The sequence below is a fragment of the Lepisma saccharinum genome, chromosome 4 (genome assembly GCF_977018435.1).
Source record: "Lepisma saccharinum chromosome 4, izLepSacc3.1, whole genome shotgun sequence".
In the NCBI taxonomy this organism is placed as follows: Eukaryota; Metazoa; Arthropoda; class Insecta; order Zygentoma; family Lepismatidae; genus Lepisma; species Lepisma saccharinum.
Window position 1 is genome coordinate 79,464,342 of NC_139232.1, and position 26,506 is coordinate 79,490,847.

Below are 26,506 nucleotides of genomic sequence, written 5' to 3' on the forward strand. Positions count from 1 at the left end.
AGACTCAGGACAGCTGGTCTCTATGTGTGTCCCGCTTGATCCAGTGCTCAGAAGGGCCCGCTTACAGTGGAATCACCATCATCGAAATTGAACCCTGAACGAACGGAGGAACGTGCTCTTTCACAGATCAGTTCATATTCAGTTTGCAAAATGATTCCCGTCGCACATTCATCTGGAGAGAACCTCGATCACGATTTAATCGAAGGAATATCGTGGAACGGGATCAGTTTGGTCGAGATGGAATATTGGTATGGGAAGACATCATGCTCAATAGACGTACAGAGCTGCACGTCTCTGCTGGAGGTACTCTTACTGCCCAGAGGCACAGAAACGAAGTACTCCAACAACATGTGCGACTTTTCAAAGGCGCAGTCGGCTCAGACTTCAACTTCAAGGATGAAAATATGATAATACATGTGCACATCGAACAAAATTGGTGGATGACTTTCTTGAAGGTGAATAAATCCACCGCATGGACTGGCCACCACAGTCCCCAGACATAAATCCTGTAGTGTCTTAAAAAGACGAGTTAGCTCGCGATCCTCCACTAAAGACATTTCCAGAGTTCCTCACTCCTCTTCATGGGAAATGAAACCAGCTCCCTGTAGAACTCTTGAACCACCTTGTAAATAGCATGCTACGTCGTTGCAAGGTTATGTAGCTGTTAGGGGTAACTTCACGACATACAAGTCTCTTTTTTCGTCAAGGAAGACTCTTCTATTTTCTTACTTTTTGCATGTATGTCCTTGCACTAAAAAAAATTGTTAATTTCATGCATTCTACTCTATTGTATACCATATAACGTTTTGTTTAATTTTCACTATGTTTTATGCAGTTTCGTCACTTTATTAATACAACATTTTCTCATATCTTAATTATGCTTAACTTTTGGATACTACTGTATAGTTATAAAAATTGTAATAATATTTTTCACTTTTTAATTATTAACAGAAAATGCCTCTGGAAAAATCTGATAATCGAACTCTAAATCAGGATATGGACAGTATATCATATGCTGAACCTCCAAGGCGGCCATCTTGGATTTGGGAAGTCATGTGGTTTCTGACACATTGTAATACATGATTGCATACCTCCAAATGAAAGCATACACATGTCTCCCCTTCGTGTAAAAACCCAACAAATTTACAAATGGTCAACATTACTCCTAAAGGAGTTAAGGAGATAAGGTCTTTTTTGTTTGTTAATGTCTGCAGAGGCAGCCATCTTGGATGTATGATTTCACACAGGCAATACGCCACAATAGTAGGCATCAACAAAATATCACAGGTAGTAATTTTCCCCCTTTATATGTCAGAATGTCAAGTAAAGTGTAAAATATGCATAGAATCCTTACAGAAAAGAGCACGAAATAGTTTCACTACATATACGTATCTCCATAACAGCTCAAACAACTGTAAGAATCAATTTTGTTCCTCTTTCAATTCTGAATAAAACATGTATCTATAAAAAAATTCAAAACCACTATTGAAGGAGTTATGATGGATTTTCATAGTTAGTGCATGAAACGGTAGCCATCTTGGATTTATGACGTGACACAGGCCTACTACCACAATTGCGGGCAAAACACCTGGTAGTACGTTATTGTGTACCATACTAGCAACATATTAGCGGTAGTCATATATTCCCTTCATTCAAAAACCCACGGACTATAGAAATATTGACATATGCCCCTGGACCATAACCAGCTGGTATTTGTTACCTAAATATCACTAGGAATTTTCGATCGTAGGCCTGACATCTACTATCAGCGCATGTATTTTTAGGGGAATTTTCTATTTTATGCACATAAAGGTGTCAAGTTCTATGATTCCTTTGCGAAACCTTATAAAAGTAGTAATTTTCATAAATAAGTTGTCCTATCTTATTTCATAGAATTTGGTCCTTGTAAGGGTGCCGCAATGAATCAGGCGTTTTAAATACTCCACAGTTAAGACGAAATAATGCATAATACAAACAAACCATACATAATTAAGACAAAATGAACTAATTTATTGACTGTAATAGAAATGCAAAAAGAAAATACAAACACAGTCTTTACATTGTGATTTATTTGAAAATAACATTACTACGATGACCTCCATTTCGTTCCAGAAACTATCAGTAAGTAGAAATTTGAGCCACCTCTTGCGTGAGGGTTGGTTGGAAGACCTTTCCTTTCAATTACCCGCGAAGAAAATAATCACACGTGGGCAGATCCGGTGATCTGGCGGGCCAAAGAATGTCTGTTGATTTTGTAATAAGCTTTCACAGCGAATGTGCGCTGTACCCCGTTCTACGACTTCATCATAACTGAATGATAAAGAAGGGTCTGCAAGATGGCGATAGTCACGTGTTACCTATGACACAACAACTAGCTATATCAGAACTCACTTACTTAGCTCTTATTTCCCTTCATGCTGTTAGGCGTCGGAGTCCTTCGGCCATCTGCTAAAACTCTTCCTATCTTGTGCCATTCTCTTGATTTCCATTACACTTCCCTCCTTTAATTAACCATCTTTGACAGGTATTGCTCCCATTCTATCCGAGGTCTTCCTCTTCCTCTCCTTCCTTCTGGTCTCGCTTCCATTACTTGTTTCGGTTTTCTGTCTTCTCCCATTCTCATGACATGACCATAGCAGCCCAGTGTTATTTTCTCTATTATCTCTTTAATTGATTCTACTTGAAGCTGTTCTCTGATCTTAGTGTTCCTTATTCTATGTCGTCTGGTTTTTCCGACTCTTTTGAGGTATTTCATCTCTGTTGCTTTTAATCTACTTTTATGATCATTTTGGAGCGTTAAAGTTTCTATTCCATAGAGCATTGTTGGTGCAATTATGGTTTTATAAATCCTTAATTTAGTATTTTCTTGTACCTCTTTTCTTTCCTACTATTGTATTACTTATTTGGTAATATATTTTATTCGTTTTTAGAACCCTGTTATTTATTTCTTCTACTTTTACATTGTCTGTTATTATTGTTCCCAAACATTCATATATATTCACTTGTTCTAGCTGTTCTCCTTGCCATTTTATTTCCAATCTCTCTTTCATTTCCATGCTTTGATATATATGCATTACTTTACTCTTCGTTGGCTTCACTATCATTTTTCTATCTTGTATTGAGCTGGCCCACTCTATTACTGTATTTTGAAGTTCCTGTTTAGTTGATATTATTAATGCTATGTCATCAGCATACAGAAGTGATTGTACATAAACTGGTTTCAGTTTCCTATTCCCAACCTTACATTTTCGAGTTTCTTCTACATTGTTTATGTATTTGATCCATTAGTAATAGAAATAGTAAGGGGCTGAGGCTATCTCTTTGTTTAACTCCTTTGTTCATGTTAAATTATTTTGATTTCTCACCAGTCACCTCCTATTCTCACTATTCCTTTAACTGTCTTGTAGACACTTTGTATGGCGGAGTTGGAGCAAGTAGCTATATCCAGTGTTGCAAAATCTCCCGATTCAAAGCCGCACGCTTTATTTCATTTTCACCCAAACTGATGTCACCGGTGCTTTGTCACCATGACGGCACGTATACGGTAATTTCATTTGTCATACGGAAAATATGTCCAGGCTTTTGACTTTAAGCTAAAATTACGGAACCCTGAGGAAATTATTGAATACACGTAAATTGAAAAGTGATAAAATATTGGAGTCAGAATCGTAGCTATAAAAGGTGGGGCAGGAGGGAGCTGTAGCCCACAGGAACCCGACAAGCATAAAGATAATTTAGTTATTTTGCGTCGATTTCTGCCCCTTTTCGCCAATCGCGACGATGAGGATGAACGATGATTAGAGAAAAACCGATGGAAGCACTGCCGGGACTCGAACCTGAACACTTGGATGGTGAGTCTGAAAGCGAACGCGTTACCTCGGCAACCGAGAGGACGAGCCAAAAGAGAAGTTGGTAGAAAGTAGACGACGAAGCCCCCCGTGGCACCCTATTAAATTAATAGTATTGTCGGTTCAGAAAGAAATAGATGTAACAATTATCTTGCTCGCTTCGCAACTAGTATAACCGTTTTTGTTTTTATATATACAAACAGAGTAATTACTAAATTCCTTGACCCCAAACTGCGGCAATGATTTTATTGTGTAAGTCACCATAATTTTATACATATTGCGAACATAACTCCTGAATATTTGTGCGTGTTATACAAAACGCCCGAAGCAGTCTGGCGTAATGCATTGCTAAAGCAGTGCGCATTTTCAAGACATTATTTTCCGCACAAAGTATAAGGAACACAGGTAATGTCAATCCCAATGTACACATTATGCATTGCAGTCGTAAAATAAAAGTTAAATCTACTGTCAGGGATAGTATATTAAAAGTAGGTAGCCGAAAATGTACCACCCTGTACTTACAGTTTTTGCATAGAGACAGTGCCGTAGACTTGACGTCCCATTTGAAGAAGGTATGTTCGCCATGCTGGGAATTTCGCCGTACTTGTGGTTTGTGTAATCGTAGATAGAAACTATAGGTTGGAAACACTCATTGATGCCTGTAAAAATTCAAGTAACATGTGCCTTGTTTTCACTGAAATCTGCAGTGTGGTGAGCGAACTAGCAAGCAAGCAGTACAGTTTGGAATGCGCAGTTGCATCTACACAGAAGACAAAGAAAGATGCCGAATTTCAATACTACGTTGGAAATTGTCATTTCGTGGCAGATAAGAATTATTTTTCTTCCTTTTAATTATTGATATCGTAACCTCAAACCGTAAGAATGTTGTGAAAAGATTTGCTTTGGAAAGCGTGAATGTACAAGTAAACATAAGTTGTTTTCTTTCGACTATGCATTTGCTGGTAAATTCGCCAGACTAACAGAATTTCCCTTCTTACAGGCGATCTTTCACACACAACTTGTTCACAATGCATATGAACATTTAGGCATATGTTTCTTAAACATGTTTGTATTGTACCTTTTTTAAGCAGTTTTGTATTGTTGTAGCTCTTTTACACTTTGTTGTCTGAGTTATTGGCAACAACTTGGTATTTCGTACACTTAAACTGACGATAAAATGATAAGTAAGTTATATGGCGAATTTCCCAGCATGTGGCGGGAATTTCGCCACTTTTTCTCATTTTAGTATCTTTAATATTACGGCACAAGTATTAGTAACACAGTATTTACGTTATATTTCTCATAATCCACAATGACTACTTTTTGTATCGTATACATTTTCTCCTTCTCCCCCAATTCGTTTAGAAGGAATAAAATGAAAAGCATTTTGGTGGCGAACTTCCCCTCCTTAACCCTATGAATAAAAGCGACGGTGTTCATGAATGATGCATACAATAAGTGTGTTTCACCTACGTCACAAACTGTTGCATTGTGGGATCGAGCAGCCATGATGGAGTCCAGTTCTTGTAAGCATGCGGAATTCAAGTGAGCGGACGGATATTTGAACCTTGTTTACGATGATACCTTGTGCAGTTCTTATCCGGTTGTTCAAACAAAAGCTGACGTTATTTCACGATATTTCCTTGCACATGACAAACTAAACATGGTGGCTGAGAGCATTCTGACGTCACATGAAACCTACCTTTTATATGGAACTTTAAAAAGGGACGCTTACACAAAGTAACAACCATGTCCAAAACGCTCTACACTGAGGCGGCCAATCTTATTCTAACTGAAACCGAGCAAGGGAAAATGATATAACACATAACTTTCGGAAATAGCCACGCAATTATATATAAAATGCAATATAGCATTTGATAACATACTGTGCAGGAGACGAAAATACGGTTCACTTGATGTGCATGTAGGGTTATGAGGTGCTTAGAAGTTCGCAACGTGTTCATATGCCCAAGTATCACATGTGGCACCTCCATGTGGGAGTAGGGATATATATGAGCTGCTGGCTGGTATAATCCATACTAACTTATCCAACCAAGCCGTAGCTAGAATTGATCTCCAGGTGGCTCACGCGTTATCAGGGGTGGTTTTGTAAACAAAGTCCATTTTTCAAAAGTTTAACAGTGTTAAATGAAGGTAAATTATGTGCGTGTGTGTGTGGGAGGGGGGAGGTCATTAAGTTACATAAAATTTTGAAATACACAAAAACATCGCTTGAAGTGTTAATTGACTGCTATTGAAATCATCCCTTACTACACAATCTATACTACTTTTGATGATACAGATATTTGTAATCACACAAAAAAATGTACAATAGCTATTTAATCATAGTGCCTACTGTACATTCCACCCCTGGTCGAAGCAATGAAACTCACCTTCGTTCCCAAAACTTGGGATCTGTTGACCTTTGGCGCAAAATTCCGAGTGAATTTGCATGATGACATCAAAGTCACTGATTTTTGTATAAAAGAGGTAGCGAAGGTAATACGTAGCTGCTGTTCATGTTATGTGAATTTATACTTTACCAAAGTTGTGAGCAAAGTAAGATGTGCTGTCTACATCTTCACTCTTCACTGCAAACAAATTATACAAAGTACGTAGTTTTACCTAATGTCAAGGGGGCTGACGGCAGTGCCAGGAGGGGGGGCTGATAGCCCCTGCCTGGCTACGGGCCTCTATCCAACCAGTCGGATATATAATTTATTGCATCACTTTATATCTTATTGTGCTTTCGAAAGATCATCAACCTGTTAGACAATGACATACTATTTCACACTAACTAACTAACTAACTCTCTAGCCTTCTTAAACCCGAAGGTTCATGGCTGCAGCAACACAGGCCTTCCTTCTGTTACTATCTTGAGCAAGATCTATATACTCTTTTCCATCCCTACCGATTTCCTTTAGGTCCATCTCAATGTTGTCCCTCCATCTTCGCTTTGGCCTTCCTATAGGTCTCTTTCTGTTTCACTGGTGCATACTTTTATCATACTAACAAGCTTATTGGGTATTCCAAACTCAACTAATATATTATATAATTTATCTCTTTTGACTGAATCACATGCTTTTTTTAAATCAATGAATAGCTGATGGACATTTTGATTATATTCCCACTTTCTTTCAAGTGTCTGTCTGATGTGAAAAATTTGATCTGTAGTTGATCTGTTACGTTTAAATCCACATTGATAATCACCTATAATTTCATTAGCATATGGGGTTAGTCTTGTTACAATAATGTTAGATAATATTTTATATGTTGTTGAGAGTAGAGAAATTCCACGTTAATTATTGCAGTTCATTTTATCACCTTTTTTAAACACAGGAACAATTATGGATTCTTTCCACTGTTGAGAGATTTCTTCTTTATTCCATATTAAACAAATTAATTTATGAATTTGACATATTAACGAATTTCCACCATATTTAATTAACTCAGCTAGTATTAAATCAATGCGAGGTGCTTTTTTATTCTTTAGCCTTTTAATAGCATCTTTAACATCAGTCAAGTTAGGTTCTGGAACTAAAGATTCTGATGTGTGTACTTCATTTACTTCTGATTTATCTCCTACATGAACATTTAAAAGGTCATTAAAGTAGTTCTTCCATCTATTTAGAATATCGCTTGGGTCAGCTAGAAAATCACCGTCTTTATATTTTATCAAGTTTACTTTAGGTTCCAAACCCTTTCTAAGCACCTTTATATACGCGTAAATCTCTGATATTTTTGTTTTTGCTGTTTGTTTCAATTTCGTTAATTTTGCTATTCAAGTAAACTCTTTTTTTACTTCTAAACGTGAGGTTAACTTCTCGCTTTATTCTATTATAATTGCTTAGATTTGTATCATCAGAGATATTTAACCACCTAAGTCTAGCCTGATTTCTTATTTCTATTAGATTATGACATTCACTATCAAACCATAGCTTACTATTTCTTGGTTTATGGTATCCTATACTTTCTTTAGCTGCTGATTCTATTGAATTACGTATTTGCCCCAATTCTTATTTACGTCTGTTTCATTTATATTTTTATAAATATATATACTTTTAGATTTTGTTGCTTAAGATTTATCACTGCGAGTCTTTCTCTTAATTTAGCAATTACTAAATAATGGTCACTAGCACAGTCAGCACCTCTATGTGTACGAACATCAATTATACTAGTATGCCTTCTCTTATAAATAAGAATATGATCTATCTGATTATGAGTTTTACCATCTGGAGAAGACCAGGTATATTTATGGATATCTTTATGTTTAAAAGTGGTACTTTTCACAATTAAATTCTTTGAGGTTGCAAAAGTAATCAATCTTATACCATTATCATTACATAATTCATGAAGACTTTCTTTACCAATCATGGGTTTAAATGTCTCTTCTTTGCCAATCTGTGCATTACAGTCACCTAACAGAATTTTCATATCATACTGAGAAAATTTATCAAAGACCTGTTCTAACTCTGCATAAAAATCATCTTTAGTATTATAGTCTTTATCTTCCGTCTGTGCATGTAATATGTTTATTAAAATAATTTTACACCACCTACCCTGTACAACTGCATATGATATCCTATCATTAATAAATTCTACTGTTTTAATAGCCGAGATAATTCTATTATTTATCAAAAAGCCTGTTCCAAAATTTTGATTTTCAGTACCACCATAGAAAAAAGTATAATTTTTAGTTTTACAATTCCCTTCTCCTGGGCACCTAACTTCCTGGACAGCTACTACATCTAATTTATATTTAACTATCTCATTAACTGTACACTGAAATGCCCCAGGCCGGTAAAGGCTCAGAACATTCCAGGTGCCTAATTTAATATACTTATTCCTAATGTAGATCTTATCCTTAGTCCAGGGACCTCCCAAAGTAGTCCCCACCCGGAGATCCGAATGGGGGACTATTTTACCTCCGGAATATTTTATCTTGGGAACATCCATGGCCTGATATTGCTGTTTCTTGAAATTTTTTTACAGTGCAGAGTTGTCAGCTCTACGCCTAACCCCCAATATGAATGGAGGACCGCACCTGTCGTTGGTCAGCGGATCCCTCGGATCTAGCTGGGAGGATCACATTGTAGTCCACCAACCATACCCCACTTCTGCCGATTGTGGGACGCTCATAGAGCCATGACAGGACAGCTATTTCACACACCTTTCAAAATAGTTAAGAAATGCATGTCACAGTCTTCAATGCATTATGGAACGTGTCCGTCAATACGAGATGCTTTTAGTAGACAAAAAGACAAAAAATACAAGTGAAACCCAGTTATTCCTGCTACACATAAATGCATTTTTGACAGTGGTGCCGGCAGAAGGGGGGGGGGGAGGGAGGACAGGGAACAAACATCTCAGTCGACCCAGTGTCCCTCTTCAGACAAGTACAACTAGATGTATACATGTAATTTTATCTCGAGAATTCATTTTGTACAGACACCGGCAAAAAAGGGACACCTAGAGGTGTTATGAGTGTTGCCTAACTATACGGCTGTGGTAGAAGTTGCCATTGAAAATTTTATTAAAATCCACTTATCGCCTTAGTGTTAGGCATCACACATAACACCTTGCACAGGAGCGAGTACTTCAGGATCTGCGCGCCCCATATTTATTGCCAGTGACTGTACAATAATGGTGATGGTGGTAGTTATTTTGCTGTACGTACATTTGTGAATTCCAGTGTATCTTATTCACCCAATAGAAGTGGTTGACAGTAGACAACGACAGGGAATTATCCAGAATGTTTCGTTTGGGGGGCGTAATGATATATTTAAAGCTAAAATGACCATAAATTGGTCCATTGTAAAACGTTTAGGAGGGTGTTGAGGAAATTTGAGATGGGGGTTCTAGTTGTGTATTGGGGGTGTGGATAAGTCACTGGATGTCGACAATGTTGCTTGCTTGGTTTTTGCTAGAAAGATGAACGTTCGGCGAGCTCGGGAACAGTGACAGCTTATGTCAAACACTGGGTGTACCAATCTCTTATCGATCAAGCACTATACATGTTAAATGTCGCTTCCTACGTCAAAAGACCTCCTCTTCTCGTTTTAGAAATTTCAAAGACATTAATAATTTATTTTTTGCATAGAAGTCCACGAGATATGCTGAGGTAACAGAGTAAGAACAGAAATTGTTCTTCACAGATGATGCTCACTGTAAATGTTACCAAATTGCTGGCAATGTTCTTAAGTTTAGTGTTTTGGGAATTGCATTATCCTACATCTCTATCTTTCTCTCAGTCTCACTCTAATTATGGCCTTCCCGTTGGCGTAGTAGTGACGTAAGGGTGCCGGGTTCGAAACCTGATGAAGGTACCTAGTGGTTTGAACGAATCTCACTTTAAACTGTAGCTTCATTCCCGATTAGTTTTCTGTGCTTAAATTGGACGAACTTTTTTTTAAAAAATCTCAATTTCAATTTCTCTCTTTCTTTGTTCTTTCTATTTCTGTGTCTTAGTTTCTCTCTCTTCGCAGAGAGAAACAAAGCTACTGAGCTTTCTCTCCCTTGCTCTTTATCTCTCTCCCACCCTCTCTATCTTTTCCCTTTTCAACTAACTTTTCCTTCTTCACCTTGTTCTTATCTCTTTCCCCTCTCTATCTCTTTCCCCTCTTTCTTTCTTTCCTTCTCCACCTTGTTCTTAACTCTTTCCCCTCTTTATCTTTCTTACCTTCTCCACCTTGATCTTATCTCTTTCCCCTCTCTTTCTTTCTTTCCTTCTCCACCTTGTTCTTATCTCTTTCCCCTTTCTTTCTTTCTTTCCTTCTCCACCTTGTTCTTATCTCTTTCCCCTCTCTTTCTTTCTTTCCTTCTTCACCTTGTTCGTATCTCTTCCCCTCTCTATCTCTTTCGCCTCTCATTCTTTATTTCCTTCTCCACCTTGTTCTTATCTCTTTCCCCATTCTTTCTTTCCTTCCTTCTCCACCTTGTTCTTATCTCTTTCCCCTCTCTTTCTTTCTTTCCTTCTCCACCTTGTTCTTATCTCTTTCCCCTCTCTTTCTTTCTTTCCTTCTCCACCTTGTTCTTATCTCTTAAAACCTCTCTTTCTTTCTTTCCTTCTCCACCTTGTTCTTATCTCTTTCCCCTCTCTTTCTTTCTTTCCTTCTTCACCTTGTTCTTATCTCTTCCCCTCTGTATCTCTTTCGCCTCTCATTCTTTATTTCCTTCTCCACCTTGTTCTTATCTCTTTCCCCTCTCTTTCTTTCTTTCCTTCTCCACCTTGTTCTTATCTCTTTCCCCTCTCTTTCTTTCTTTCCTTCTCCACCTTGTTCTTATCTCTTTCCCCTCTCTTTCTTTCTTTCCTTCTTCACCTTGTTCTTATCTCTTTCCCCTCTCTATCTCTTTCGCCTCTCATTTTTTTATTTCCTTCTTCACCTTGTTCTTGTCTCTTTCCTCTCTCTTTCTTTATTTCCTTCTCCACCTTGTTCTTATCTCTTTCCCCTCTCTTTCTTTCTTTCCTTCTCCACCTTGCTCTCATCTCATTCTTCTCTCTCTTTCCACCGTTCTTTCTTCATCTCTTTCTAAGTAGCTTACATCCACTGCGAAGATAAATATTAGATTTAAATGAATAAAGGGAAATCTTGCTTTGATTTGATTGTTGTTATTTAGCGTGGCTTTTCTGCCGCTTTGGCTAATAACGACGATGAGGGTCAGTGATGATGTTATGACACTCATAAAGAACAGTGCACTGCCACACACACCACACGTTGCAAGGGTTGCCGCAGCGAACGAAAGTTCAAAATGATCAGTCATCCCACTTATTCACCAGAACTGGCCTCCAGTTATTTCTATATGTTTGGGTATTTGAAGATCGAGTTAAATGTGTAGCGATTTGATGATGAGAAGATCATGTGTGCTGTGAACTCCTTTTTTTGAGTCTCGGGGTGAAACCTTCTACAACAATGGAATTATGAGTTTGTTATCCAAGTCGTAAGAGTGTGTTAATAGATTGTGAGACTACATTGAGAAATATACTAGATGCTTTCTCTTTTATTAATAGGGTGATATTTACTTGGTTTTTCTAAATTTGCTTTGGACTCCCTCGTACCTACTTCTCTACTTTGGTTTTTAAACAGTGTTTATGTTCGTTTTGAGCCAATTAATTTAGTATTGCACACGCTCTTTTAATAAAATACTATTCGTGTGCGTAAAGAATTCCGTCGACATTCAAATGGTACGTCGCCTCTTTGAAGTCATACGAGATTTTATTTTGGATTCTAGTCAATAAAAAACAGTTCGTGTTGACAATAAAACTATTGGTAAGCATTGTGCGTAGAGCACAAATCATATTGCGTTCCTATGGAAACATAATAACAATATAAACGAGATTTGTTGTTCAGTATTGAACGAAACCTAATTATATTTATTTTTAAACTTTTGCTCGTCTTCTGTCCCAGTTGTTTCCTGGTGATAATTTAGGTATTCTGTTGCTAACCGAAGAATTTCAAGCGGTTGGAACTCTTACCCTTCGAACTTCATGTCCTGGGTTCGCAGCTACATTATCAACGTTGGCTCATTCTCGTGAAACAATCAGTCGAGAAGAGAAGAAAAATTTCCGAGTCATACTGAATATGCACGGGCAATAGAAGATCTCCCTGTTCCTGGGGAGATACATCCGAAAACATTAAATACCTTGTCGGAATATATATATATTATATAATATATATATTAGTCCGTGTAGTCAGCTTTTCTGTACTGTCACATCATCTTTAAGTAAATGATGTTGATTTTTTAAATTATGTTATTCTTGCAGAGTATGCAAAATTGGTTACACTATCAACCATTAGCGTACGTGGAACTTTTTCCATAGGGTGCTGGAATTGCAAAAGTGGATATCACATTGCTGTGTTCTAGGTAGGACCATGGTTACACTATAAAATATTTCGTAATTGCCATTTTCAATCTTCGTTTTAAATGATATTCGAAGACAAAAATAATTATCGGTGTCATTTTAAGAGGAATTTGCATTTACTACCTTGGTTATTCCCGAGTTCTTTACTGCTTTCATTTGGAAATTTTGATTTTTCCATATTTTAGGATAGGCTCTGGCCCCATGAGCTCCCCCCTGCGTACGTCAATGATTTCAACATTGCCATAAGAAGTACTAATTTGTAAATTATGCTTAAGCTGCGGCCTCACAAAACTGTGCTTGCTATGTTCCTTTGGTACGCAACGCTCGCTATGTTCACTACACCAAATGGTCATGGAGAAAGCTTTGTACGAAACTGGTCAGTTCTCACGTAGGAGTTAGCGTACAATGTGCACTGTGAGAAGAGAGAGGCTGTTGCCATCGTTGTACAAACTTATAAGTAGACTTTTTAGGTTCTAAGAAGTGTGCTTTTAGTTTCCTAAAATAGGCTCTAAAATCCTAAAAGAGGTTCGAAAGACACTTAAATAGGTACTAAAAATTCTAAAATAGTTAGGCTCGAAAAATTTTGAAGTAGTTAAAAAAACAACTTAAAACAGTTCAAAATTGGCGGCGATGAGGGGGCGAGGGGGGCAGTTGCCTCCAAATTTTCGCCACTCTTGCACTCTTATCTGCAAAGGGAAATATTCTGTCTTTGCCCCCCCCCCCCCTAGTTTTGGCACCTTGCCACCCTTAGTTTTGGGACTCAATCGCCGCCACTGGTCACCGGCAATGAAAATGGGACATCTACATCCTGATATACGCGCTATCTTGCATAACGTTATGTGTCTTGCCTGAACCTACGACGATGGCAGAACGTACCATTGGAAATTTGCTATTAAAATCCACTCTTCGCCGTATAGTTAGGCAAAAATATTTTTTTCCATGTTATCCACAGTCAAACTCCTCAATTTTGTCTGTCAGGATCATCTTATATGCTGACAATAATCTTTCAACAAAAACATAGTCAGTGGTGCAAACTTCAATGCTGAAATGTTAGTTTGCAAGGCTGCGGCGCCAGAAATTTTCGACCGGGTGGGCAGAAGCTCCTTATTGATAGATTAGGGTGGGCAGTATAAATGTAAGACCATATATAGTTTATATGGTGTATGTAAGACGTATGTATCTCCTCTCTCTTACACTCCCGATTTTCTTCTTACTTCTTTTCCCTTCCCTTTTCTTGTTTTCTTTATATTCTTTTCTAATCTATTCTCGCATCTTGTTCCATTTCCTTTCGCTTTGTCTCTGATGGACACAATTATTTCAAGGAAGTGTTTACCCATGCGCAGCCATACATTCTAATCACATTCTTTCATGCATGTTAATACAGTGAAATAAATGTGAATTAGGTTTAAGCTTGTGTTGCAAATACAAGGCACATACTTGACAATGATAGAAAGTGCGACGGTAGATAATCGTGAAGTTTCTCGTAATTTAAATGCATGTTCCTGAGCATAGTATTTTCATCGTATGAGTTTTTAACTGAAAGAGTTTTTTTTACTCCTTAGGGGTCACTTTTCTTAGCTTACAAGGTTTGTACAACTGAGAAATCTATCTCAATGTTTGTAGTAGCGGCGATTGGGTGCCAACATTTGAGGGTCAAAGACAATATACTTTTTCTTGGTAGAAAGGGCTTAGCATAAAGAGGCCATAGTGCGGGGGCAAAAAGTGGCAAAATTTGGCGATGGAACTGCATCCCCCACTTTCCGGTCCTCCTAATCGCCGCCACTGAATGTTTGGATTAAAATGAACGTCTTATTAGGAATGATTTAAAACACACACGGAAATCAAATTCTTTGTTCATTGTCCATTAAGTATCCCTAGGCTAACGAAAGGCTAACCCCGTTTTTCTCACTTGGGCTTTCTGATTTGTACACGGTCGCGTGATCCGATGTTTTTGCTTTCAAACAAAAGTTATCCGAAGTAGATTGCTCAAATAGTCTCCGAGATATACTAATTTATTCTCTAATATGACATATTGCGTCATATTTCAGCCTGTATGAGGACTACAGACTTGAAGTTCCCTTTGTTGCAAAAAATATATTCTTTGAAAACAATGCAAAAGTTTGCGCCCATTTCCAAAATAACGGAAGAAGAGGGGGCGAACGTCAGATTTTTTCATTGAAATTTGGGGACTTGGCCCCTCCCAACCCCGTTTTTCTCACTTGGGCTTTCTGAATTGTACATGGTCGCGTGCTCCGATGTTTTTGTTTTCAAACAAAAGTTATCCGAAGTAGATTGCTCAAATAGTCTCAGAGATATAACGTTTTTCTGAAATAAGTGTAAAAATTTAAAAATCGCGCGGAAAGGCCGCGGCGAGAGAGGGGTTAGTTTCGAAAGGTTTAAAGGTTAAATATAACAAATCAACCACAACTTACTCTTCCAAAAATGGAGTTGCATTAGTTCATACCTCTTAGAAAGTTGAGATGGTAGTTTCAATTGCACAGCGTTTCATTAGTAGATCAAGGCAGCTAATTCCGTGAACAATGATGTTTTTTTCCGAAAGTCTCAAATATTTGTCTCAGACAATCGCCCTCCTAAAATGGACGCATCTTCTGTAGTGATAAAATGCCACGTTTGGTGCGAGTTCTTTCTGTATATTTTTCCACAAAGGCATAACGCTGTCGCATTATAATGAAGAGGTCCTGTGTTCGACTCCCTCCTCCTCTGGTGAAGCACAATGCACACGGGTTCGGTCTACACGTTAAACTGTAGGTTTAGTCCCGATTAGCCTATCTGAGTATAAAAATGGATTTAAAAACAAACTAATAAAATCGTCTTCTGGATACTTCGTGACATAACTTTTTTCTCTATTTCAGCTACATCTACAGATTCTGTTGACATTTTCGGCTGATTCATGTGGCAAAATTTATGTGTGGAAAGAGGATTTCTAAATAGGATAAGCCACTCATTAGCAATTGAATAATTATGTAGCTTTTTCCATACATAACTGGTTTATTAAAATTTAGTCACTGCAGTATTGTAGTGATTATTGTGATTCCTTCTTATTAGGAGAATGAATATAAAGTTGATATTTCGCATACCATATTGATATTTGAAGATAACAAGTATATAAAAATTGTAATGAAATAAAAAAGGGACACTTCTAGAATTTTAATGCCGAGCTAAATACAAACTTTATACTCTCTAGCATACTTAAACCCGAAGGTTTATGGCTTCAGCAACAGAAGCCTTCCATCTGTCCCTATTCCGGACAAGATCAATCCAATCTTTTCGATCCTTGCCGATTTCTTTTAGGTCCATCTCAACGTTACCCCTCCATCCTCGTCTTGGCCTTCCTACTGGTCTCTTACCATCAGGTTTCCCAACAAGAATCCTGTAAACTATTTTTTTCCTCTGCCATTTGTGTCACATGACCTGCCCATCTAAGTCCTCTTGATTAAATTATTCTAATAATAATAATTAAAAAGTCAAAATAATGTATTGTGTTGCCGCAGGAAGTAAGGCTAAGATGATTATTTTATTTGTTTATTTGGAGATTATTTTAACCATACCCAGGGCGGGATTTATATATACGTATGTGGAGGCTCGGAGCTACAGTCCTCAAGTTCACCCTAAATTCTGATCTAATCTTGATCATACCCTGCATAATTTTGAGCCTCCTAAGCCTACTAGTTGCTTTTAATCATGGAAGTATTCATTTTATCACAATTTTTGTTTCAATAGCTCTAGTATTTGCTTTCACTTTCTAATGACAAAATTGGCTTTTTATGGGTTGATAATATGTGAATATTTCTAGCATAGAGAATATTCACAAGTAAAATAGCTATACATGTTATGAACACCAGAATACACTTATTTATCGAATTATTCATATAGCTATCTCCAAGTATATGTACTTATTGAATTTGATTGGGTGGGCAATCGGGTGGGCACAGGAATTTTTTGGTGGGCGCTTGCCCACTCGTGCCCGCCCCTGGCGCCGTCCCTGCTTGTATGCCACAAAGCACCGAAGTGACGCGAAAGTGAGCAAGACCACACAGATCAGACCACTTTGGATTGTACAGGTAGCACCAGACATTTTGCTTTGTTTAGAGCTTTGAAAAATCACGATGGACTTGGAGGAAGGGAAATCGACAGAGAGTACATTTCAAACACGTTCGTCATTAACTTTTTACGTGACCAAAGAAAATGCCTCCTGTAAAACCATTAAAAATATATAAGAAAGTAAGAACAGTCTTGATTTAGGCGCATAAACCTAAATAGGTTCTAACAAGCCAAATAGGTTTTTTAGCCACTATAAAACTTCATCAATTGTTGCGTTTTTTAACGAAACGCTGACAACTTATTATTTCTTGCATACCTGTAAATAAAAAAAAAACAGTAAAAATCTTAAAATCCGAGGTCTACTTATAAGACAGTGGGTACACATTGTAAATTTGAAATTAATAAACTAATTTGGCGAAGTTCACCATGTGGAAAAACAGTTACGTGAAGATGGAGTAAAAAAAATATATATAGTATTCACAAAAATACAGTGTAATGATTACTCTCCTCATAAAGACATTTTTTTGTTGATTGTTGTCTTGTATCGGCTTCACGAGACAACAATACTTTTTTCTTCCTGCAGAGCTGCACCTCAAAACTTCCTACTTTTTTCTTGCAGGAACGCAAGCAACGTACTGTTATTTTTATATCAACATGACTGTCCAGCTCCTTAAATGCAAATTTGAGGTTATTTATAAACGGCTGCATTTTCGTTAATGTAATTGCATGCATTGGCGAGCAATAATATAATATAGATCACCTTGTCTGTTGTTTCTCCTTTCTTCGTCCATTTTGAACCACTGCACTGTCCCAAGCGAGTAAAATAACATTCGACCAGTTCACATTGAGTAATATTGCACCAGTACCCTGAAAATTTGTCTGCAATGTAACTTGAAAAATATATTTCAGTATTCGAAACCCCTGCCTAGCCACTCTCTTTTCTTCTCCATTCTCATTTCTTCTTCCACATTTTTCTGCTTCATTCTCTTTTCTTCTTCCTCCTATATCTTTCATTCTCTTTTCTTATTTATGCTTTTTCTTTTACATTCTCATTTCTCCTTCCTCCTTTCTCTCCTTCATTCTTTTCTCTTCTTCCTCCTTTATATGTTTCATTCTCTTTTCATCTTCTTCATTTTCTTTCATTCTATTTTCTTCCTCCTTTTTATCTTTCATTCTCTTTTCTTCTTTCTCATTTTTCTCTTTCATTCTCTTTTATTCTTTCTCCTTTTTCTCTATCATTATCTTTCCTTCTTCCTCCTTTTTCTCTTTCATTCTCTTTTCTTCTTTCTCCTTTTCTCTTTCATTATCTTTTCTTCTTCCTCCTTTTTCTCTTTCATTCTCTTTTCTTCTTCCTTTTTTTCTTTCATTCTCTTTTCTTCTTCCTCCTTTTTCTCTTTCTTTCTCTTTTCTTCTTTCTTCTTTTTTTCCATTCTCATTTCTTCTTCCTCCTTTCTCTCCTTCTCTTCTTTTCTTCCTCCTTTTTATGTTTCATTCTCTTTCATTCTATTTTCTTCCTTTTATATTTCATTCTCTTTTCTTCTTCCTCCCTTTTCTCTTTCATTCTCTTTTCTTCTTCCTCCTTTTTTCTTTCATTCTCTTTTCTTTTTCCTCCTTTTTATCTTTCATTCTCTTTTCTTCTTTCTTCTTTTTCTTTCCCATTCTCATTTCTTCTTCCTCCTTTCTCTCCTTCATTCTCTTCTCTTCTTCCTCCTTTTTATGTTTCATTCTCTTTCATTCTATTTTCTTCCTTCTTTTTATCTTTCATTCTCTTTTCTTCTTCCTCCCTTTTCTTTCATTCTTTTTTGTTCTTCCTCCTTTTTTCTTTCATACTTTCTTGCAGAGAGAGAGAGAGAGAGAGAGAGAGGGAGGGAGGGAGACTCCGCCACGGAGATCGGCTGATTCCCTCCTCCCCTGCCTCATCTGGAGGGAGTGAACTCCAGTAACCACCCCTAAATATGCGTAAATTAACTTTAAAAATTAAAGAAATGTCACAGAAATATGAAATTGCGAATAATCCATTTGCATTGTCTTGAATGTGTAACGATAGTCTTTTGATAGCGGGTTGACACACTGACCAAGATATTCTCAACATGGATCTTTACGTGCCACGTCTTACAAACCGTTTCGTGTCACGCGATCGAACGAAGATCGTCATCAAGACCGGGCCATTAAGAGGGACACAAAGACAAGTGACAGTCGTTCAGCGGACTATTTCCACCTCCGCGGAGGCTCATAACGATGGGCAACTTCCGTCTCCCCAGCGCATAATTCCGGTGTTGATAGAAAGGCGACGGTGTTAACTGCTTTCGTTCTTCACAGAAGGGAAATAACCTATTCATCATTTTTCTATTCAGCTCTGACTTCATGGCAAAATTTACTTTCAAAGATCTATTAAGGCACATGTTTCAAGTGTAACAGCTATCAAGCTGTAAACAATATACGTAAATATATCCCCTGTGTAAACCGCCATGAAGGTACACTGGAGGAAGTACCCACACATTTTCGATCTGGAGGTGATGTGAGGCTGTGTTGGCCTCAGAGCTACTCCATGTAGGGACCATGTCAGAAAAATTTCCAACTGAGAATCACCCACTCCGGGAATCGAACCATAACCTCCCAAGGCTTAACGACTTTCTTTGTTCTTGCATACTGACTTCTAATTTTGGTGTTTTTCAGTTATATGTCTACCAATGTCTAGTTACCCAATTTCTTATAGTTTCCAAAACATCGCCGACACAAACATCTATACTCTGTCTCACCTATCTCTGGAGTAAGCGACCTAAAGCAAGTCTCTGCGCAAGTAGCGACGCGAGACGGCCCCACCAATGAACACGTGAAAGGGAACTGGATTGTGTGGAGGGGGAGCGACTGCAGTTACCATCCTTTGCAGCAGCACTTCTTCGCACTGCCCACTCGATTTCTCCCCCGTCTCTGCCGTTATGCGCGGACTTGCTCCAGAGGTAAGTGGAACAGACTATATGCCTTAACCGGGATTCAATCCGGGATCCCTGGTCTCGCAGCGCTGACTCCAAGTGGATCACCCTGGCTCTACTCTCGAAACAATCCTAAATGTTATTATTTGTTAAACAAGCATTTTATTGTTTCATCTCAAGAAACGCGCAAACAATACTTTTCAAATCAATGTCATGTTCACTAATATTTCCCCGCTATACATGATTTCATACACAGGATAGGAAAATGCTCGAGGGCTCGTAGTGTCTAAACGAGACCTCAACGAGAAAACGTTATCCAAGAAAAGTTGTTCGTCCTGACGTCATCTACACACTCTGAAATTTGAGGGTGTTGTAAAGCAACACCAGAGGGCATCAACATTTTAGTTTTCTCTCTCGGAGAACATATTGAATTCAAAACTTTGCATAAAAATGCATGAAAAACATCGAGTTGTACATAATCTAATAATATAACTTTCTGAAGCAAACAATCATCGTAGAAGTGTATTTAGGAATACATTTGGATAAATATCTAACTCTCTGTGTATCTATCGAGGGATTTTACCATACATAGGTGCTGCCTTATATACCCTGAAAGTCGATCAATTACGTTTTTCAGTTGGTATGCAATTCACTAGGAATGGAATGAAAATTATAGATTGAAAAATGAAAACATTTTTGACATTCTTCTGATGAAATTTGTGACACATTTCATCTTAGTTTAATCGCTCTTGGCCCCAGATATTTGCTTATCTTTATCGTTTTTATGTGGATAGAAGAAGATAAAGAGAGGCACTAAGCATTAAGAAGCAAATAAAAAATGCAATCTCGATTCTGTCAATGGGTCATTATGGAAGGACAAAGAATAGATTTATAAACGAATTGTTAGTAGTCTAGTTCTGATCAGGTCGGTGGCAGGTCGTTATTCTAGAATATCCGCTAAAGCTGAAACAGACAATGCTATTGTTAGAGATAAACTTTGCTAGTAGAGCGCTTTGAATTGGTTCAAGTTCTGATCTTTCATTTGTTTTACCCAATCATACTTGAAGGCGTTTGGGATAGATGGTGCCAAATTACATTTATGTTCATGGCACACTTGCAAAACGTTTCATATGAAAGTCAGTTTTAGACATTATCAAGACAATTGTTTTTCGATAGATTAAGCTACAGTGTATGACTGACAGAAAAATTACGAGCGTTAATGTAAATTTGTGAATTTGCTTAGACCAGGGCTTGGCACTATCTTGCTTCAATTCTTTTAATTTATCTTTATATTCCAGTACAACCAATCATCGATAGCGTTATTGCATTTTAATCAGTGTTTGATTAAACAAAATATAGATGGGGCAAATTTATGCAGTACCGTACTTCTTTCTTCATATTTATTTATTTTTAAGCATTAGTACAGATATTATACAAGAAAATTTAAGTTGCATATTTAGAGTAACAATTGCAATCAAGTGTACTATTCAAGGTAGCAGTACATATTTGTTTCAAATCAAATTTTGTAAATAACACAGTTTGAATTTGCATTTTCTATCATATGTTAAAGTAAATAAAGCTTTATTAGAATTTTAATTATTATGTTTGGGTGATGTAGTTTTGTTATTTATTTATTTTCACTGGTGAGCACTCGCCCTTTGGCAGATAATTTGATGGTAATAGGCGAGAGGTTATTTTTTATATTTGAAATGGTATAATATTAAGAATTTGGGTTTATGTTTTTTAGTTTAGATTAATATGGTTAGAGAAGGATATTATTTGTTTATTTGATGATGAAGACATTTTTGGAGAAGATTTTTAGAAGTGCTTTATGCAGATTTGTTTAAGTTTTTTTGATTTTTTTGTTTTTTGTTTTTAAAGTAAAAGATTTTAAGTTGTTTGTTATATTTTTTTTATTTTTTATTATTTGGTTATTGTTTTTTAATATTTGTTGATTAGCAATTTATTTTTAATTACCTCCACCACGTAACGAATTGTTGCTCGTTGGGATCTTACCAGAATCTTAACCATTATGCTTGGGTGATGTAGCTTCGTCATTCATTCATCCTCACTGGTGAGCACTCGCCCTTTGGCAGATAACTTGATGGTAATAGGCGAGAGGTTACTTTCACACTTGAAATGGCACAACACTAAGAATTTGGGTTTATATCTTCCAGTTTAGATCAACATGGTTAGAGAAGGATATTACCTGTCTATTCGATGATGAAGAAATCCTCGGAGAAAACTCCTAGAAGTGCTCTATGCAGACTCGCTCAAGCTCCCCGATGTTTCTCGTTCCTCGTTCCAAAGCAAAAGACCCCAAGTCGCCCGTTACACTCTAACTTATCCTTTCTTCCACTACCTAGTTATTGCTCCCCAATACCCGTTCATCAGCAACTTACTTTCAATCAACCAGGAAGATAGATTTGATACTGACTTAGCATTCTTTGAATGCTTCAGAGAGTAACGGCCGACGAAGGAGGTTATTGCTTTTGGCTTGCTGCTTTTCTCTAATCAGGGGTACCTGTTACGATTCATTTGAAGTATCATCTCAGAACGAAAGAATACTACCATTCTATTAGGCTACTTTATAAAATTCAAAATTTCTAAGTTTCTTACCTTCTATAACATAATAAACCGACTTAATTCATCGTTTTGGTTTATTTTACTTCGCTTTTCTGCCACTTTTGGCTAATTACGAATATAGTGATGATATGCTGAAATTGATAAAAGGACACTCGCAAAGAACACACCCCAGGCCGGAATTCGAACCCGGGACCTCTGACGTCGTAGCGGGCTAAACCGATCCAGCAGTTGACTACAAAATCCACAATAAGGACAGAACAGTCGAGACACTGATTGAAAGTTCTCCAGAAATCTCGAGGAAAGTTTGAAGAACTCCACATCTTGCTCTCTTCCAACGTCGGCTGTTTCGTCGTCGCGATCAAACAAGAAGCAGGCAAAGGCGGCGTTTAATAACTTAGAGGCAACAAAGCTACTCGCATGCAATTGCCGTGAGACGCAGAGAAAATGGAAAAAAGAGTGGTGCGCTACGCAATTCTAGATGCCGTCGAAGCAGGTGGTGGTGGCATCGATTTTCGAAGGTCACATGTACCGGCGAGTTGTGAGTCTCCTGATATGCAGCCTGCCCCTTCCCGCTCGGCTATTTCGAGGGATTCAGTCGCCAGGTGAACTGGTGATACGGTGCTCTGTGATGGACGATTCCACGACGGCGCAACAGGAAGATAAGGGTATGTGTTGAAAGCTTTTGTAATCTTGCACTTCCGAATAACATTGCCTCTTAAACAACTTGACGAATTGAGGAAATCGTCTGGTATGAGCGTAACCTAATTCTCACTCCAACGACGCTACCGGCGTGGTGGAGTGGTTAGTACAACGTGCTACGACGTGTTCCGGGTTCGAATCCCGGGCCGGATATGGGTGTGCTTTGTCAGTGTTCTTTCATCAATCGCATCATCGTTGCGATTAGCCAAAAGTGGAAGAAAAGCGAATGTACATAACAAAAATCAAACCAACGACGCTACCGTTCGTCTGCATTTAGTGCCGGACACAGGAGTTCAATCTCGCGATGTGAAATGTAGTTTTGTAACGGTTGCAGGCTAACGAAGCCATGTCAGCGGCGACAAAGTAACTACTGTTCTTTCATGTTCATTTGTGCGTATGCTGGTGTTGTGGTTCGGTAACTTTACCTTGCTTCCTTAATTCTTTTGATTAATTGCAATAGCGAGGATCGTTGTTGATTGGATTGATTGAAATGAAAATGTTTCGTGTGTCAGCACTTGGGCTATTTGCACCAGTCACAACATCATAACTAAAACCAACACATGTTTCTGACGACTAAGATCTCCACCCATGTTAATAGCCGAGGCTGTAAAAAGACACTCAGCGCATATAAGGACAAAGCACAGTGCAACACAGCCCTGCAGAGGATTATACGGACTGTAGGTCCAGATACCAGAGCCTCGTTGTTCTGCATAAATTCAGTCCAGGGTGTGTTGCCTGGCTGAATTGACACTTCAGCGAAGGCCAGTACTTACACCCATTTATTTCAATGGATGAACCAGGAAAATTACAATGAATAACTCACTTCTCTTTTTGTGACTCGAGCTTAGGACCTTCTGTGACCGTTAATTTACAAGGGTGGACTGACCCACCAATCAAAGTCCTGGTACGTCTCTGTCTGACCCTGGCGATGTTCATCCATCAGTGGCGGCGATTGGGTTCCAAAACTGGGAAGGGGCAAGGACAGTTTAATTTTCCTTTGTAGATAAGGTTTAGCATAGTGCTGGGCAAATGTGGGGGGCAACTGCCCCCCTCGCCCTCAAAATCGCCGACAATACCCTCCATTAATTCGCCCTTCCTTCACAACAAAATTTGGTTCTAAAAATAACATTCGTGTATTTTTCGTTCATAGATGGCAGCGCAAAGTAATTATTTTCTTATTGAAGAAGTAATCATATTTTATAAGTAATTACCACTCTTCATATTTCTGTATGTGGTAATTAATGTTTGAATGCTCAAAGAAAGATGCTATATGATTGTTCTAAAAAATGACAACAATAATTACATTTTCAATTCAACTCTTGTGTAAAAAATTTGTTCCATAAAAATATAAAGAGAGGTTTTTCTTTGTAAACGGCGAGGAAGTATTCTCACGAAAAACTTTCTGTCAATAGTATATTATTAGTTATAGCCTTGTTGGTTAGCTGGACTTGCCCAAAGTTAATGGCTAAAAATAAGAAAATACTCTCAAATCAATATGTAACTTCCAAGTTCGATTGATATATTGATTTAGTTTATTTTCCTTCGCGTTTTGTTCCTCTTGGCTAATTTGCGAAGATAGGGATGAGTGATGAAATGATGAAATTGATGAATGGACATTCACAAACAACCAAACCTGACCGGGATTCGAACCCGGTTCCCTTGGCGTCGCAGCGCGATTTGTTAACCACTCGGCCACAGGGTCGGGCAAGTTTGATTAATGGATTGATTTGGCTTATTTTACTTACCATTTCTTCCACTTTTGGCTAATCGGAACGACGAAGATGAGTGATATGATGAAATTGATGAAAGAGGACATATGAAAACAGCACCAATGCCCAGGCCTGGATTCGAGTAAGGGACACATGGCTTCGCAACACGCTGTGCTAACCACTTCGCCATAAGTTGGTTCTTCCACGTTCAGATTTCGTACTCTTACTCGATTTCGGCAAATATTGCCGAAATAAAACTTCGTTGGCACAAGATACCATACTAATAGAATTCCACCACCAAAGCGGTGTTCTGAGTCAGGCCATACTTTCCAGTTTGAGTTTTGATAAAAATAAAGCCGTAGCTAACTTCGTGATTATCTCTTTACGCACACACTCACGCATACATAGAGCTAATAGGTCAGAATCTACAGGCTTCTTTTATAGAATCCTATGCATTGTACTGTCCCTCAACGGGAATCTAATCCGTAACCCTTGTGATTATAAGGCAATACTCCACAACCGTTTATCCTAAAGCTTCAGGGGTCCTTCAGCGTATATCGATTTTAGGATAGTAACAACTGTTATGCAGTAAACGAACATTTAACTTGTTTCGTAGTGGTGTGTAGTTCATTTTGTCATTCTTGAATAGTCAAAGTGATACCACACACAATGAAATATTAATCGAAAACAAATTACTACATCAGATAATCGTGCTTACATTACATTAATTGAATCAACATAGAAATTGTGGCGCTCTTCTAACAAACGACAACATGCGGATCCTAACATGAGATTATTAAACTAACTCTCTAGCCTTGTTAAACCAGAAGGTTTATGGCTGCAGCAAAACAAGCCTTCCACGTGTCCCTATCCAGGGCAAGATTAATCCAATCTTTTCCATCCTTACCGATTTCCTTTAGGTCCATCTCAACGTTATCCCTCCATCTTCGTCTTGGCCTTCCTACAGGTCTCTTGCCATCAGGTTTCCCAACAAGAACCCTGTAAACTCTTCTATCCTCTCCCATTCGTGCCACATGGCCTGCCCGCCTAAGGCTTCTTGATTTAATTATTCCAATAATATCTGGACATGAATCCAATTTAAGCAATTCCGACAATTATCACTCATCCCCATCTTCTCAAAATAGCCAAAAGTGGCACAAAAAGCAAAGTAAAATAAACTAAACCAATCAATCCCATTTAAGCAGTTCTAAATTATGTAACCTTCACCACTCACATGTCTCCTCATCCCTTTTAGGTCCAAATATTTTTCTAAGGATTTTATTTTCAAATACTTTTAGTTTATGTTTCTCTTTTAATGCAAGGGACGAAGTTTCACTACAGGCAAAATTACTGTTTTGTGTATTTTAACTTTTAGATTATTAAACAGTTATATGAAAAACTTGTTCACTACAACCTTCAGGTTTTCCGATCATGCTAGCCTACGATCCACTTAATTCAATAGCATGTATCATCTTCTTCCTCGGATCATTTCCCTGTTAACAACCCCTTCCAGCGTGTCATTATTTATTTATTTTATTTATTTATTTATGCAAGTATTATCCTGCTGAAAAACAGCTGGCTGGCCTTAGTACAGCAGTACGTATACATGTGAATAAAAAAGTCATAAATTTATAATACAAGATTGAATGATAAAGATGTGACTACAAATACTAAATACAATAAGAGGTACAATAAAATATGAATGGTATATACATTAAAGTATACATCATAAGTCATTAAAATAGGCCTGATGAATGATTAAAATACAATTGATCTTTAGGCTCGTTGGAAATCATTATAACTACTGAC

At 37.7% G+C, this 26,506-nt stretch overlaps 1 protein-coding gene across 4 annotated transcripts in view; it reads left to right on the plus strand.

Annotated features, from left to right (window-relative positions):
* The window catches only part of LOC145986620 (anoctamin-4-like), a 154,675-nt gene that overhangs the window by 21,311 nt on the left and 106,858 nt on the right, over positions 1-26,506 (plus strand). For 3 of the 4 annotated variants that reach the window (XM_083120846.1, XM_083120847.1, XM_083120848.1), the window contains exon 1: positions 22,856-22,954. The exons of the other annotated variant lie outside the window; for it this stretch is intronic. In XM_083120846.1, the coding sequence (XP_082976972.1) occupies positions 22,918-22,954 (37 nt within the window). In that variant the 5' untranslated portion in view covers positions 22,856-22,917. Of the gene's footprint in view, positions 1-22,855; positions 22,955-26,506 lie in introns of those variants that run through there. 4 annotated transcript variants of the gene reach the window in all.